Raw genomic sequence first — 16,564 nt, 5'->3', positions numbered from 1 at the left:
TCCCCCTCAGCCCCCAAGTGAAACTGAGGGCTCATCACAGGACTCAACAAATGGCAGTGACTACTACAAGGCAGGAATAATGTAAAGGAAAATGTGGAGTCTCAGGACACGGAAGGAGCTGGGATCAAGATGTCTCTGACACTCGTGGAATGAGTGACCCTGGAGAAGTCAAACACGCAGAGCTTCAGGTTCCTTCTCTGTGAAACGGGGACAGTGAGAGCACTAACTTCATACGAATGAAATGAAAACCTACATAAAGCCTCAGCTCAGGGGCTGGCACTTGTAAGCTCTTATGTTATACTTATCATTTTCAGTTAAGAAGTGGCTCCCCAAACCCTGCATCAGTCACTTTGAGACTGGGGGTAGGGCTCAGGACCCTGCATTTAAAAAATTTATTTTAATTTATTGATCTGAGAGAGAGGAAGAGAGAGAGGGGCAGAGACAGAGAGATCTGTTGTCCCACCCATTCATGCACTCATTGGCTGACTCTTGTAATGTGCCCTGACTGAGATCGAACCACCAACCTTGGCCTATCTGGGCGACGCTCTAACCAACTGAGCTACCCGGCCAGGGAAGGACCCTTCATTTTTAAAGGGGCCTTAAGTGACCTGACACAGCCAGTGTGGCCCAGGTCTGAGGACTTGCTCTAGGTGCCAATGGTATCGCAGAAACGCTGTTTTCAGTGTCGCAGGGCCTGGTTCAAGCCCAGCCACTTCTGCCACTTTATTGGGAAAGTCTCAGAGCCTGTTTCGCCAGCTTTCAAACGGCGGCAATAGGACGACACCAACAACTAGCTCCGGACACAGCAGGGGCTCGTGTGCCGGGCTAGGCTCCACCTCAGGCTGCTAGCACATGGGCCGGCGCACGCGGCGACCGCACCTGCTGGGCCTTTTCCGACCGGCCAGGCCCCCCTGCCTTCCAGCCAGGCGGCTCTCCCCAGCTCCGAGGCCGCCAGCGCCCGCCCAGGTACCCCCTGGTGCGGCGCCCTCCCCTCGCTACCCGCCGGGCAGGTAAGGGGAACCGAGCGCCCGCAGCCAGGCAGGAACTCGCAGACCCCGCCCCGGCCCCAAAACGGCCTCCCTTCCCCCGGACAACCCCGACTCAGCCCTCACCATGGCGGCCGCTCTGTCTCGGGGGCGCGGGCTCGGTCTTCCAGGCCCCGCGGCCCGGGCTCAAGGGCGGCCGGGGGTCAAAGGTCAAGGGAAGCTACCGAGGGCGCGTGCGCGAAGCCGCGCTGGGCATGCGCATAGCTTTGATACAGAGGGGCGAAGTGTGGTTGGTTGCGCTGGAGACTTGGGGATAAGTTGGGGGCGGGTCCTACCTCGCGCCTGGACTCCGAAGGCAACCAGGGGTGGGTGATGGGCGGGTGATGGGCGGGTGATGGGCGGTCCCAGGACCCTCAGACCCACGCGCTTTACCTGGTGCGCTAGGTAGGAGCCGCAGTCTAAGTATGTCAGAAGCGGGCCGATTTCTCCCCTTAATTTTGTCAAAGTATGTGGGACTAAAAGATATGCAATATATATACATCACACGAACATAAGGAGCGCGATACTAAGTTCTCACAAATATTTAAGAAAAGGGAAAACTCCAAAATAGGGCTCATTCCCTCCTCCAATTCTTTGCTCAAATGTCACCTCAATGAGGCCAACGTTTTTTAATAACGGATTTATTGAGAGAGAATTCACACACCAGTTTATCTTTTTTAAGTGTACAAGTCAGTGCTTTTTAGTATATTCAGTTACTAGCTCCAGAGCATTTTCATTAACCCCCCCCCCCAAAAAAAACACCCCCTCACCATTAGCAGTTACTGCCCATTTCCACTACCCTTCTCCACCACGAATCCACTCTGTCTCTGTGGATTTGTGTGTTTTGGAAGTTTCATGTAAATGGAATCATTCTATATGTGGCCTTTTGTGTCTCGCTTAAACCTTCATTCTATTTTTTTAAAATATGCCTTTATTGATTTCAGAGGGAGGGAGAGGGAGATAGCTGTTAGAAACATCAATGATGAGAGTCATTGATCGGCTGCCTCCTGCACGCCCCCTACTGGGGATCCAGCGGGGGACCTGGGCATGCGCCCTGACCGGGAATGGAACCTCAATCTCCTGGATCACAGGTCGATGCTCAACACCGGAGCCACACCAGCTGGGCTAAACCTCCATTCTTAATCCCCCTTTTTACCAAAGCTGTAATTGTAATTGGAAAATTGTAACCCACCCCACTGTTCTTTTGGCATTGGTTCTGTAAATGCTGAATCTTGACTAATATGTAGCTTGTAGATAAACAACATGTTTGTGTAAGAATCCTAGGAACTAACTTCAGAAGATACAGGCTCCAACCTTTAGGCATCCCAGTTCCGGGAGATTTGCTGATCTTCAAATGTAGAACCAGAATGACAAAGAACCAGGATGACAGCGACCAGGATGACACACACTAGACCATCATTTGACCAGTTTTGAGGTCCTTATTGGAATGGACAGGGCTGGACTGCACATAGAGAACTTTTCAACCCCTTCCCTTGATTCCTTTGTTCTGCTTTGCCTCTCCCTCCTTATAAAAGCCTCTGCCTGCACTGAGATATTGAGATGGGCTTTGCGACAACAGTCCTCCATCTCCTCAGGTGAACGGCACTTGAATAAAACCTCTCCCCTTTTTCACCAGCATCTGCCTAATGAGTTTGGTTTTTGTGGTGGCAGGCAGTTGAACTTGGGTTCTGGTTAGTTTTGGAGAGTCAGCCAGGAGGTTGTGGGACCCCCACCCTTGGTAAGGCCCTGGACTTTGGAGGGGGTTCCCCAGGCTGCCTGTGGCTGGCCTGTGAGAGAACTTGGGAGTCACTAGCAGCTGCCAAGTGATTTTACTTGGGGAATGTCCTTTGTTCTCTCTCAATGCTGGTTGCCTGCTATGTCTAGTTGGTGAAAGGAAACAGGTCTTTGGGGAGTTGAGAGACTCCCAAACTGGGTAATCTCTGGTCAAACCATTTGGGATTCTGTAGGAATCAATAGGTGCCACATGGCAGTAAACACAGCTCAGTGACTAAGAAAAACCCCAGTTCCCAGGTGAGGGATTTGGTTGGAATGCTCTTTTGGTTTTGGATTTTTGGGTATTGTTTGCTTTTCTTGTTGCCTATATCTGTGGGTTGTTCTTTTTTTTATCTGTGGGTTGTTCTTTTTTTTTTTTTTTTTTAAATATATCTTTATTGATTTCAGAGAGAGGGAGAGAGAGTGATAGAGACATCAATGATCAGAGAGTCATTGATCAAGCCCACAACCCGGGCATGTGCCCTGACCGGGAATCGAACGCGGATCGCCTGGATCCTAGGTCGATGCTCAACCACTGAGCCACGCCTGGCCTGGCTCTGTGGGTTGTTCTTAATAGATGTTTTTAATTTGGAATATTGTTGCTTAATTTGCGTAGGACTCATACTGCTATATAGTTGCTTGCTCCTTCCTGTTTGTCTAATTGTTATTACTACTTTGCAATTGGAGTTGTTTTACCAAAGTTCTGATAAATAGGATAAGGTCTCTTACCTACAAGCTTTCATGCAGTTACATAGTAAGAATTCTAGTCAGAGGGATCTAAACTGATGGTTCAAAGAGGGGTAAAAGGTCTCATCCCTCCCCCAGCTAGTAAAAGAAAAATGTAATGAAATAAGTCTTTTAAAACACTTTAAATCTTCCTCCTGGAGGTCCAGGAGCTACAGCGGTCCCAGGAACAATGGGGAAATTAATACCACCCCAGAACCCTGCGGGCTGTGGAAGCAGCTGGGCCAGTGCCCTATCTCAATATAAAAGAAGAAAAAAAAAAAGGGGACTTTTAAATTCAAGCCTCTGAAGGCCCAGGAGCTGCTGCAGTCATGGGAACAAGCCTAGGAGCCTGCAATCTCCCCCACCCCCTGCCTTTTCTCCATCATCCTAGGAGTTGTCAAGGTTATGTCATCTCTGTTAATGCCTCTCAAAAAATTTAAGCGTATTTTCCAATGGAAAAAAAGCCTGCTTCTGAAAGTTATGCAATGTGGTAATAAATTTGCCAATCTAAAAAATGCTAATTGCTTGCTTTTAGTTGTCACTAAAAATTAAGGTTTCTAAGGATTGAGAATTCTAATTAAGTCAAAAGGAAACTACATGGTTTTGGTAATATAGAATTGAAAGTAGGTTGTTCTAAAGTTGGTTATTTCTGAATGAGTTAAAAAGAAATAAACTGAAAGGGCCTAGGAAAGTCACAAAGGGTTCATGTAAGCTGCAGGTTCATGTAATTCTGTGTAAGTTGAAGAATTGTGTAGAGGAAAGGAAGCAAAAAGAGAAAGAACTAAGGAAGTATAAAAGGTGAGAAAAGATAAAAGATAGGGACATACATATTACAGGAAAAAAGAGAAATACTCAACAAGGAAATGGGAATGGGAAAAAAAGAAATAAGAAAAAGGTGCATAGTTAGGTAGTAAAATGGAGTAGCAATTTTATTGACAAATGAAAAGACCAGGAAGCTCTCTTTGATTTTTCAAAACCAACTGTAATTTTCCCACAGGAATCCCATGTACAACTGATAGTGGGGAACAAATTGACTTCATAGTCTGATATACTTGCACTTGTAATTCTGACTTACCTTAAAATGTTACAAAATAAGCAAATTGCATTATAATTGGATCTATGACCATGTTACTTTAAGTATTTTTATTTATTTATTTTTTAAAATATATCTTTATTGATTTCAGAGAGAGGAAAGGAGAGGGAGAGAGAGAGACAGAAACATCAGTGATGAGAGAGTCATTGATTGGCTGCCTGCTGCACGCCCCTGACTGGGGACCGAGCCCGCAACCCGGGCATGTGCCCCGACCGGGAATTGAACCCTGATCGCCTGGATCCTAGGTCTATGCTCAACTGCTGAGCCACGCCCGGCCGGGCTTAAGTATTTTTAGTCATTTAGAGACAGTCACTGCTTTACTCTGATGAACTTGCAAAAATGTTACATCTTCTGACTTATTCTAAAATATGAATTTTGGAGAGTAAGTTTTCAGATCATACCTTTAAAAGAGACACACAATTATAGAACTCTAAGGAATAACTGGATTCATAGAAATACTGGTAATCTGCCCGGCTGGGCGTGGCTCAGCAGTTGAGCATCGACGTAGGATCCAGGAGATTGGGGTTCGATTCCCAGTCAGGGCACATGCCAGGGTTGGGGGCTAGGCAGCTGATCAATGACGTTTCTCTCTCCCTCTTCCTTCCCTCTCTTTGCAATCAATAAAGATATGTTTAAAAAAAAATTTAAAAAAGAAAAAAAGAAATACTGGTAATCAGGAGAAACAAAAATTAATTATGGGACTGAATAAACTGAAGATAATTATTATTCTTATGACTTTGTTCAAAAGATTGCTGAGTTTTTAAAAAACCTGTTTGTTTTCTTAGAGCAATTTCATAAATTTTACCCTGATAAGCAATTGATAAAGCATTTATATTTTCCACTGTACTTGATCCCTCCAGAATTTAAAAACTCTTAATGAGTATTATTTTCATGGCAATATGTTTATTTGCATGAATCCAATAGGAATCTGATTTTTTCATAACAGGACAAGTAAAGCCAGTGCCCGATTGTTTTATTAACCAAGACTTTGACTGGAATGTCATGTTTGAGAAAGGCATGCCTAGACACTGGATGTCAGCAAAAAAGCTTTAAGGAATGAAGATTGATTCTGAAACCTGTAAAAGCCCCTTGGAAAAATGTCCTGGTACCTTGCTTATTTATATGGTTCATGGCAGTCTTTCCAGGTAAGAGATGAAGGAAAGAGCCGCAAAACATTTTGGGGACATTGAGAACTTGAGGAATTTACCCAAACCTATGGGTATTGCAGGCAAAGCCTCATGGCAACTGTGTGGCTTGGCTTCTGCACCCTGAGCAAACTTTCTTGTGAGATTCCAGCAAAATTTTTAAAGCCTATATGATCAATTGCTATTCCTATTGTGTTTATGCAAATAATCAGGCCAAATTGAAACTGGGCTTAGTATAGTAAATGAATTAATCTTAACTTGGCTCTTTGATAAAAATGAGGATGATTTTAGGAGAAAAGTTATGTTTCAATGGAATCTGTAATACACAGTTATGAATATTAGACTCTAGTTCAGTTGATCATCTATAAAATTTTATTTTTCACCTATGAACTAGACTGGATCCTGATTTTTTCCAGTTTTCTGAAATATTGTTTACAATCTCCTAATTTCCATGGAAATTGAAGAAAAATTGACAGAGCTGAACTGTAACAGTGGAAAATTGTAACCCACCCCACTATTTTTTTGACGTTTCTGTAAATACTGACTCTAATATGTAGCTTGTAGATAAACAACATATTTGTATAAGAATCCTAGGAACTAACTTCAGAAGATATAGGCTCCAACCTTCAGTCATCCCAGTTCCAGGAGATTTGCTGACCTTTAAATGTAGAACCAGAATGACTAAGACCAGGATGACACCCACTAGACCATCACTGGAGTAGTTTCGAGGTCCTTATTGGAACGGACTAGGCTGGACTGCATGTAGAGAAGTTTTCAACCTCCTTTCCTTGATTTCTTTGTTCTGCTTTGCCTCTCTCTCCTTATAAAAACCTCTGCCTGGCCCTGGATGGTGTGGCTGTTGGTTGAGCCACAGCCACATCCCATGAATCGAGAGGTCGCCAGTTTGATTCCCAGTCAGGGCACATGCCTGGATTGCAGGCTCAGTCCCCAGTGTGGGGTATGCAGGAGGCAGCCAATCAATGTTTCTCTCTCTCCCTCTCCCCTTCCTCTCTTTCTAAAATCAATAAACATATTTAAAAATAAAAACAAAACAACAAAAAAACCTCTGCCTGCACTGAGATGTTGAGATGGGCTTTGCAACAAGAGTCCTCCATCTCCTCAGGTTATAGCACTTGAACGAAACCTTTCCTTTTTCACCAGGATCTAATGAGTTTGTATTTTGTGGCGACAGGCAGCCAAACTTGGGTTCTAGTTACATTATCGTCTTTCACTAAATTATATTATTCATTTATTTTTAATTTTCATTGTTTATAATCTCTTCCCTCCCACTAGAATGTGGAATCCTGGTGGATACCTTTTATCTCTTTTCTCCACTCTTGGAGGTCAGCACCTGAAAGAGTGGCTGACACATGAAAGGCACCAATGTTTGTTGAATGAATGAAAGTCAGGCTGCTTTGTGCTATGTTATGGACCACTGACCCTCTTTCTTTTCCTCCAACTCTCCAAATTCTTTCTTCCCTCAGCACCCAGGCCATCCTTCCCTTTGTCTGAAACACTCTCACAGCTCTCTCTGTGGCTTCTTGGCTTTCGGCTCTTAACTCTCTTCTTAAATGTCACCTTCACAGACCCTGAACACCCTGTTTCCCCCTGCATCCCAGTCACTCTCTTCCACATAATTTATCTTCTTTACAGCTCCCTATTTGCTTACTTGCACATGATCTGCCTCCCCTGCATAGTAAGACTATAATAAGTACCTTGAGAGGCTCATGTCACCCCCATCTGTTTTACAGTACCTACCATCCAGAGCACTGCTGGATACCTCTGTGTTGGATGAATGAATGAACTCCCAGGAGCACGCAACTGAAATGGCCCTACGAGCAAAGTGGAGCCTGGGACCTATACTCCTGTCACCTTCCCCTCCCAGCCATCCCAGAGACCACAGCAGCACAAGAGGTAGCCAGCTTAGAAAAGTTTAATTGCTTAAAATATCCCTAGGCATGTGCGGGCCAGCCCCTGCGGAGCTCATACTCCCTTAATCAGGCTATCAGTCTGTGATGCCCCCTTCTCCTGGCTTCAAGCCTGTGGAGCAGGGTGACTGGGCCCAGAACCCTGAGGCTGGTGCTGCTCTAAACGGCCTGACAGGGGGCCAGCCCCCAAAGGCAACTGACCAGAATTGGGGCAGCAGGCAAGATGAGGTGGCATGTAATCACTGAAGGTTCTGGACAAAGGCAGTCCAGGTCAGCGTAGGGAAACAGGGAGCCCAGGGCCTGCCCAGGGATGTGCTACTGAACCCCCACCCTCACCCCACCCCCCATGCCTCTGGTTCTACATGCTAGCAGGCAGCTGAGGAGAAGTGGGCAGTACCAGAGAAAGCAGAGGTGCAAACAATCCATGGTTGCTTTAGCAGGGCCCAGAGGGCATGGAAGTGCTCAAGGCCCAAAGAAAGCCAGGGTTTCTGGGATGAGTTGTGCCAGAGCCAAGAGGTGCCTTCCAGTTTGAGGGTAAGATGTGAGGTGTGCAGGGGCACTAGGTGGTTCTAGGAAGTGGTAACGGCAGGTGAGGCAGAGGTGACTTGGTGGGCAGACTAGTCCTGGGGAGATAAACCAAGAAGTGAGTGGGAATCGAGGGGCTGTGGGGAAGGGCGGAGGTGCGTGCTCAGGGGGAGCAGGGGGGTGTGTGCCAGGGCCCCTCACTCACCCACTCGTCCTCGTCCACACCTTCAAAGGAGTCCTGGGGGAGCGGGTCCTCCCGATTTCCCAGCTTTGCTACCATGGCATTCAGCAGCTGGGAGAGTGGACAGGAGAAGGGGTGGGAAGAAAAGAGGACCCCGAGAAGGTCAGACCCCACTTTGAACCCCGTCAAGGTTGTGAAAATGCCATTGTCATCAGCACCCCAACAAAGCTGATGGCTTTCATTGTAGAAGACAGCTCTGTGGATGGAGGAGCCGGAGACCGACAGGCTGTGACACGCAGCACCCGAGTCAAAGGGCAGCTGTCTCTGCACGTTGCCTCAGAGGCTCAAGTGTGCACCAGGGTCCCAAATGCACTTGGGTCCAAAACCTCTGGTTCTGGTTAGGTTGGGACAGACCAGGGCAGGGCCTCTCTCTGCCATTCCCTGGCTTCCCGAGCTGTGTTCCATAAGTGGCAGTAGAAAATCTCAGGGCTCTGGAAGGTCTCCCCTTCCAGCTCTCCAACTGAGAGGGGTGTGACACTGGCTACTGTCCCAGTGTGGGTCCGGCTAAAGAACTGAGGGGACCCCGTGCCCTCCCCACGGCCAGCCCTCTCCTGTGCCTACCTCTTCCTTCTTTTGCTGGTCTGACTTCTCTTCCAGGTAGACTGCTGAGGATGGGGCCCGCCGAGCAGGGGCTTCACGGGGGGCCTGGCTCACTGGGGCAGGGCAAGGACAAGCATCAGGCATAAGAGTCCCTTCAGTTGGAGATCTATGCCCAACCCTTTGGAACCAGCCACCTAGGGGAGTCTGTGGCAGAGACCCCCAGAGGTGGCATTAACAGCTACTCAGCCCTCTGTTCCCAAGGCCTACCCTGAAGAGCAGGCTGCGTGCATGCATGAGTATGAGTGTGAATGTGTGTATATTGGGGGTGGGCACTTGTGATGGCAACATAGAACCTGGGCCCTGCCCTCCAGTGGCTTAGAGACTGAGCCTGGAGACGTGGCCACCCCATCCTTAGGAGTACCAGAGGTTTCTGCATGCCAGCAGGGACAGAGGATCTGCCTTCTGCCCTTTCTCTAACTCCCATCCACTCCCTGCTTCCTACCCACCCCAGTCCCTCTTCTGACCTGGGGTCATGCCAGGGGGCTGCAGGCTGAGAAGGCGGGGCTGTCTGTTAGCACCTCCCAGCCAGTCTTTGGCACTGAGCGCTGGCTCCCAGCTCACGGCCGTGTCTGGGAACACATCATCCTGGAAGAACTCTTTCTGTAGGGAGGAAGGGACTGCCCTGAGGCACTGGCCAGAGGCCCAGGGCACACTGGCATGCATTGGGAGTGGGGCATGGCAAGACCTGGACCCCAGTCTGGAGTTTCCATGAGTTCCAGAATCTCAGCAGGGAAGGGAACAGGCGCCCCAAAAAGCAGTGAGGGGGCCAGTTTTGGGTCAGGGCCAGTTAGGCCTCAAAGCCCCTGACAGGGACTGGGTATTGGCATACTGGGCCCCATCCTCACCCTGACTCTGGGCAACCGGAAGGCAACAGGCTCCAAGGAGGTCTGGCGAAGCCGCAGGCATCGGGCAAACTCTACTTCGCGCACATCACACTCTGTCTTGGGCAGGAGCGCAAAGCCCTGAGGGGGTAAGAAAGTCATGCTGGGGTGGAGCCCAGCTGGGCACCTAGAACCCCAGGGTGCCAGCACCCTTCACTTAGGAGCACCAGGACCAAGGCCCATCTCTGGACAGATAGGTCACGGCTGTTACATGTTTAACTGGCTGGCGCTCTGGAGGAAAAATGCCCTGATGTGTGGTATTTGCCTATTTCCATAGTTTGAAAACTACTGTCATGGCTGATTTCACCGACTTGTTGCATAGAGATGTAGGAAGGACTATGCAGCAGCATGCCACCATACAGTATTTTCCATCAGACAGAAATGACGGACGTAAATAACCTCAATGGCACAAAGATAATAAAATCAGGTAAAATAATTAGGAAATGATAAATTGAGTATTTATTGCCTTCATTTTTTTAATCCTCACCTGAGGATGTTTATTGATTTGAGAGAGATAAGGAGGAAGGAATGGGGAGGGAGGGAGAGAGAGAGAGAGAAAGAGAAACATCGATTGGTTGCCTCCTATACATGCCCTGACCCAGGACTGAACCCCCAACCTAGGTGTGTGCCCTGACCAGGAACTGAACCAGCAACCTTTGGGTATACAGGACAACACTCCAACCAACCGAGCCACACTAGCTGGGGCTTGCCTTCATTTTTAGTATAACTCATGTGCAGGTTCACATAACTTAACTTCATATAGTTTAACTTTTAATAATGGTTGACTTTACCAACCAGCTCCCGGGAACTGCTGAGCAAACCCCACACGCTCCTGCACTTCCCAATATGGCCACAAGAGGGCGGGGAAGCCATGTAGTGCCAATTAGGGAAGGAGGATGGGGATGGGGATGGCACCTCAGGGCTCACCTTGTGGGGGTCAGGCGAAGTGAAGCTGTTGCACTCCAGGAAGAAAGGGGCCTCGGGGAGCAGCTCATACAAAAACACGCGGGTGTCGCCCTGATGGGTGGGTAGGTGGGAGAGAGGTGACCAACTAAAGCTGCCTTCACCCAACCTCCCCTCATCTGCCCACCACCCCTACCTGTGCACCCCAGCTTACCTTACCCGTGAGTAGCACCAGGCCGGTGTCCTGGTCATAGCTGGGCAACAGGGTGGAAGGAGCCACATCCAGCCCCAGCACTGCCAAGGGCCCACCAGCCAGGGCCCTGGCTGAGTACAGGAGTAGCTGGCGCTCACTTCGGCTGCAAGGGGGGCGGGCACAGAAACAGGCCATATTGCTGGAGGGGCATGAGGCAGGGCAAGGACTCCAGCAAGAACCCTAATCTTGTTGAGCTGCGGGCCTCAGGGCCAGAGGAGGGTCCTCTGCCCATCCTCCATTGTGATCTAGCCCTTAGAACTACTAGCTTGGCCTAATGCAACAATGTCCTAACCTGTCCCCACCTCAACCCCTCCTCCCTAACTACTGCCCCCCTCTGCTACCCTCCAACCCTCCTCAGCACAGTCCTGGCCCTGGCACCTGTTCCATGGCTGCTGTGGCCACTAAATCTGGACTTTTCTCCCCAGGGTCTGTTTCCCACCCTCTGCTCCAGTCAGGCTGGTCAGCTTTCTGGCCTTCCCACCCACACTTGATATCCTCTGGTTACTAGTCCCTTTGTGACCCAGTTTAGAGATGAGGCCTCCCTTAGGAGGCCCTCCCTGATCTCTCCTCCGAAGTGACAAATGCCCAATCCTTGGTCCTCTTCAGTAGGCTTGCTTCTGTGTTTTGTGCACTTCAACTGGTCCCCACCAGGCATGGGCTCCTTGCAGCAGGCCCAGCTTCTGTTCCTCTAGGTCCCCAGTTGACTCACTGTCCCCCCCTTCCCACCACCCTCCTTCCTTCCTTCCTTCCTTTCCATCCATCCATCCATCCACCCATCCATCCATCCATCCATCCATCCATCCATCCATCCATCCATCCATCCATCTAATAAGTGATGGATAAGGACAGCTTCTGCATGCCTGACAAGTGTGTGTCTGGGGGAGGGGGACACAGTGGCTCCTGAAGTCTGGGAATAGGGATGGTAGTTTCTGAGTCCTCACCTGTCAAAGCCAGACACCAGTAAACAGTGACCACCACACACCCAGACAATGCGGGCTCCACGGGCGCCCTCGGGCCCTGGGCCTTCCTGTTGGAACACAGCACATTAGAACCAGCCAGGCTCCCCACTAGGCCTGAGGACTGCCCCATTCCATCTTCCTTACCTGCAGGGGCTCAGGGCTACTCCGGGGCTCATAGACCCGCAAGCATCCATCCTTGCAGACAGTGGCCAGCTGCTGACCATTGGGACTCCAGGCCAGGCTAAATATCTAGGGACAAGTGGTGATGTGAGAGGTGGCCTCTTCCCCTGTGGCTGGGTGCTTGCCTCTACAGCTGTCCTACCTGGTCCCGGTGGCCCTGCAGCCTCAACCGCTCGACTCCAGCCTGAAGGTCCCAGATTCGAATGGTAAGGTCATAGGAAGAGGAGGCCAGCAGGTCGGACGCCAGGGGGTGGAAGCGCAGAGAGTAGATCTTCTCTGTGTGACCTGGGGACAAGGCATGGGGTGCTACTGAGTTCCTCAGGAGCCACTGCTTGCCCTCCCCCCAAAACCAGGGCCCACCTGACCTGTGAGCACAGCCTCTGGCGTGGTAAGCACCTCCTCCAGACCCTCTGGGGGCACTCGCCACAGACGAATCCTGGCGTCTTCCCCCGCTGCAGAGAGCAAAGGCTCATCACTCCTGGGCCCAAGACACCCAGGCTCCCCCTGCTCACATTCAAGATCCTGGGACCCTCCCTCAAGCCCAGCACCCAGCCTCCTTACCCACAGCAAGGCGGTGGGGGTCAAAGGGGTCCCAGGCCAGATCCGTCACGGCTGTCCCATTCTGAAGGGTGGGCAGCGCTGTGTCAGGCAGGCGGCCAGGCTTCTGAAGCTGTGGGAGGGAGTCCTGTTAGTAACAGGCAGGGCTGCAAGGAAAGTAGCATGTCTGAGTCCCCGCCCTCTGTAGCCGATGCCCCATTGCTGGGTGGCCCAAGCTCTCTGCCTTAGCCTCCTCATGCTCTGAGCCTTAAGTGCCAACCATGAGGTCACAGAAAGTGGGGGCGGGGAGAAGTGTGTAGTGGAAAGAGCTCCAGCTTGGGCCTCAGGTGGCCTGGGTTCAAATCCCCAGCTCCACCACTTACCCAGCTGTGTGACCCGGCAGGTCACTAAACCTCTCGGTGCCTCACCGCTCTCATCTGTAAAATGGGGATAAGAATGGTACCCCCACATGGGGCAGCTGGGAGGATCAAAGGGGACACTGGGTGGGTGCCTAGCACATGGTTTGTGCTCAGAGAACATGGGCTGGTGTGGGTACCCGATGCCTTCAGTGTCCCATAGGGACTTGGGGGCAGCTGTAGTAGGGTGGAGCCCTCACCTCTAGCACAGCCACCTGCCCGCCGCTACTGAGCAGGGGCACGGCCACACGCAGCTGGTTGGCACAGAAGCCGTCGCTCTCACCGGGGGTGGTGAGGTTGAGCCCCTTGAGGTTGGTGATGTGGCTGTCTCGGTGTAGGACGGTGCCCTGAGCATGACGGAACTTGGAACTGGGGCCTGGCGGGAAGCAGGGACACAGAGCCTTATGAGAATGCCCTGCCTAATCACCTTGAGCTGCCCTGCAGGAGGACACCAGGCCAGCCCTAGGTCCTGGCTGCCTGCTCCCCTCGCTGAAGGATCATGCAGGGCGTGCCCAGGTCCAGGCCTCTGCTGGTCAAGCCAACACAACTGGCCCAAAATGGCACCTGGGAATGAAACTCAAGGTATCTCAGTAGAAGCCCAGGGCTCCAGAGAACGTCTAGGCCAACCTCTTCCAGATAAGACTCACTTCATACTGCAGGACATGTGACTCCACCAGGAGGGGAGACAAGGCTGGGGTACAAAAGATGACTGGGCTGGGGGTGGAAGGCTTAGCCTCCCCTTGCCCCCCGCCACTTACCCAGAAGGCTCTGCAGTGACCTCTGGCTGGGGCTGGTGCCAATGCCACTGGTGCTGGAGAGCGAGGGACCCAGGCTAGACGGCGTGGAGGGTGAGATCAGAGAGCTGGGAGGCGAGGAGAAGCCCTCCTGGGTAAAAAGCACCTAGGGTCACTCACAGCCCCTTGGCATGTGGGCCAAAGAGAGGGCATGCTGGGATCATCACTCTGGGCCCCTCCTCCTGGGCTGTGGGACACTGAGCTGGGCATGAAGCCCTGCTCTGAGACGTGGGGAAGGGGCACAATTGCAGATTGTGCCCAGGGGATGGGCTGTAACATGGGGGTTAAATGAACTTCAGACCATGAGAACAGCAAGTGGCAGCTGCTGGCTCCCGGCATTTGTGGGAAGGTGGGTCCAGGGTGATTAAGATCTGCCAATATTTCAAGAGAAGCCAGAAATCTAGATTTTATGGGACAGTCTCACTTTCTACTAAATGTTTGTTCAATTTAGAGACTACTGTGAGGTTCTTTCTATCTGTTATGCTTAACAGCTAGAAAAGGTTAAAGTGGCCATGGGGGCCCTGGCCGGTGTGGCTAAGTGGTAGAACATCAGCCCACACACCAAAGGGTCGCAGGTTGCGAGTTCAATTTCCAGTCAAGGGCACATACCTCCGTTGTAAGTTTGTTCCCTGGCCCCAGTTGGGGTACGAGTGGGAGGCAACCAATCGATGTGTGTCTCTCACATCAATGTTTCTCTCTCTCTTTCTCTCCCCCTCCCTCCCTTCCACTCTCTCTGAAAATCAAAGAAAAAAATATGCTCAGGTGAGGATTACCAAAAAAACCCCAAAAAACAAAAAACAAAAGACCATGGGGGCTCCCACTGTGGTGTTGAGAAGCAGGCAGCCCTGGCACTCACACTGGGGTCCTTGTCGCCTATGGGCGGCTCCGAAGGCTGGACTGCCTCAGGGGAGGGCTCTGTAGGGGGCACCAGGTGGGAAGTGAAGCTGCGGTGGGGTTGGCAGGCTGGGTTGAGGCTGACCCTCTGCACCTGTGGGGAGAGGCAGCAGTTGAGGGGTGGGAAGGGATGGGGACACAGGGCAGCTGAGTTAGTGCACAGCTGGACTGTGAGGCCATGCACGGGGCTGCTGTCAGGAGGGCTTCCAGGGGTTGGTGGAGACCAGGAGCGGCCAGCCAGGCCTTGGACCTACCTGTTGGTTGCTCCCAGCCCACCAGGCGTGGGGTTCAGAGGCAGGCATGCAGCCTGCAGTGTCAGGGAACAGGTCCTCATAGAACTCCACAGCCTGGTGGCAGACAGGCATGTGGTTAGTGAGGCACGAATCCCCCAGGCCCTCCCAGCCCCTCACCCAGATCCCTTTCACCTTGCGGGGCACGTGGTAGCTGATGGGCACGATGGCTGTGTCGCTCAGCTGAAGGACTCGGAGTACCTCACAGCCCATGACAGCCAGCGCCCTCCGGGGCACAAGGGCAGCTCCCCGAAGCACACTCTCCAGGAGGCACTGGGTTACTATTGGGGAAACCATGGGAAGAGAATCAGGGTGGTCAGGGGATGGGAGGGAAGGGGAGGAAAGAGGAGGGAAAGGGAAGAGGGCAGAGGAGCAAAGGGAAAGGGAGGAGGGAAAAAAACAGAAAGAGAAGGGAGGAGGGGGGAGGGTGAAGGGCAGGGCTCACCTGGGTTCAGTGCCAGCTGCTGGGAGGCCACCTCGTAGCAGTACAGCTGGCTTTCACCCTGAAACAAGTCTAGCCTGAAGACCCTTGCTGACTGAACCCTGGTGACCAAGGGCAGCCCCAGGTCCAGTATCAGCTTTCCCATTCCTCTCCAAGGACCTGAGCTACAGAAGCATGGCAGACATCATGAGCTGGGCAATGAGTTGAGCCCTCAGTGGACTTTACCGTACCTGTTCTTCATCAGCACACATGGAGTAAGCACCAGGATACATTCAGTGTTTACAGAGTGCCTACTGTGTACTAACACTGCCCTATTTTCAACTTGTCCTCATGAAGCTGACATTCATGGATGAAGACTTGGAGGCTCAGACGCTGGCGAGAGTGGAGCCTGCCACTAGTGGAGCCTGGGGGGACACTGTTCTAGTTTTCCTTTCTGGGGGTGGTAGCATCCTGTACTCCCCATTCTCCCAGCTGTCTGCTTAGGTCAAAGGTCAGGGCCAGGCCTGGCAAGTGAAGGCACTAGGACGTGGGTGGACAAGAGAAGGGGTGGTAAGGGGCTGGTTCCAGCTTCTCCCTCACCTTTCCAGCCAGGACCAGGAGCCCGGAGTCTGGATCCAGCAGGGGCATCAGAGACCTGGTTGAGAGAGAACTGGTTGATGCGTGGAGCCAGCCACTCATGGGCCAGGGGCAGTAAGGGGAGGCCCTGGGCACAGGGGAGTCATCCCCTTTCTGCACCTCAGCCCCAAACTCACCCCAGGCAGACCCCATATACATGTTGTCTGTGAGCCTTTTGACCCCAGATAAGGCTCAGACCAAGCACCACAGTGGCTGGGAGTGATGTCGCCCCTACAACTACATCCAGATGGTCCCCCAGGACCTTCTGTCTCATCTCCCTGTGCTACCAACACACCAAGCATGCCCCCACATCCCTTTCTTTTCCCAAGTCCTCCATCTGCCTA

At 51.4% G+C, this 16,564-nt stretch overlaps 1 protein-coding gene across 1 annotated transcript in view; it reads right to left on the bottom strand.

The window, feature by feature from the left end:
- The window catches only part of CORO7 (coronin 7), a 69,810-nt gene that overhangs the window by 6,358 nt on the left and 46,888 nt on the right, over positions 1–16,564 (bottom strand). The window contains exons 10-27 of the mRNA XM_087815674.1: positions 16,185–16,239; positions 15,609–15,666; positions 15,299–15,444; positions 15,128–15,220; positions 14,836–14,967; positions 13,944–14,070; positions 13,386–13,561; positions 12,794–12,902; positions 12,598–12,684; positions 12,375–12,517; positions 12,197–12,301; positions 12,035–12,120; positions 11,055–11,196; positions 10,865–10,954; positions 9,902–10,018; positions 9,521–9,656; positions 9,018–9,109; positions 8,421–8,507 (exon numbers count right to left, since the gene is read on the bottom strand). Coding sequence (XP_087671800.1) covers positions 8,421–8,507; positions 9,018–9,109; positions 9,521–9,656; positions 9,902–10,018; positions 10,865–10,954; positions 11,055–11,196; positions 12,035–12,120; positions 12,197–12,301; positions 12,375–12,517; positions 12,598–12,684; positions 12,794–12,902; positions 13,386–13,561; positions 13,944–14,070; positions 14,836–14,967; positions 15,128–15,220; positions 15,299–15,444; positions 15,609–15,666; positions 16,185–16,239 — 1,981 coding nt within the window. The remainder of the gene's footprint in view (positions 1–8,420; positions 8,508–9,017; positions 9,110–9,520; positions 9,657–9,901; positions 10,019–10,864; positions 10,955–11,054; positions 11,197–12,034; positions 12,121–12,196; positions 12,302–12,374; positions 12,518–12,597; positions 12,685–12,793; positions 12,903–13,385; positions 13,562–13,943; positions 14,071–14,835; positions 14,968–15,127; positions 15,221–15,298; positions 15,445–15,608; positions 15,667–16,184; positions 16,240–16,564) is intronic.

The sequence above is a fragment of the Miniopterus natalensis genome, chromosome 3, assembly GCF_054644295.1.
Source record: "Miniopterus natalensis isolate mMinNat1 chromosome 3, mMinNat1.hap1, whole genome shotgun sequence".
Classification (NCBI taxonomy): Eukaryota; Metazoa; Chordata; class Mammalia; order Chiroptera; family Miniopteridae; genus Miniopterus; species Miniopterus natalensis.
The sequence above is the reverse complement of the archived record's forward strand: the minus strand, read 5'-3'. Positions and strand labels throughout refer to the sequence as shown.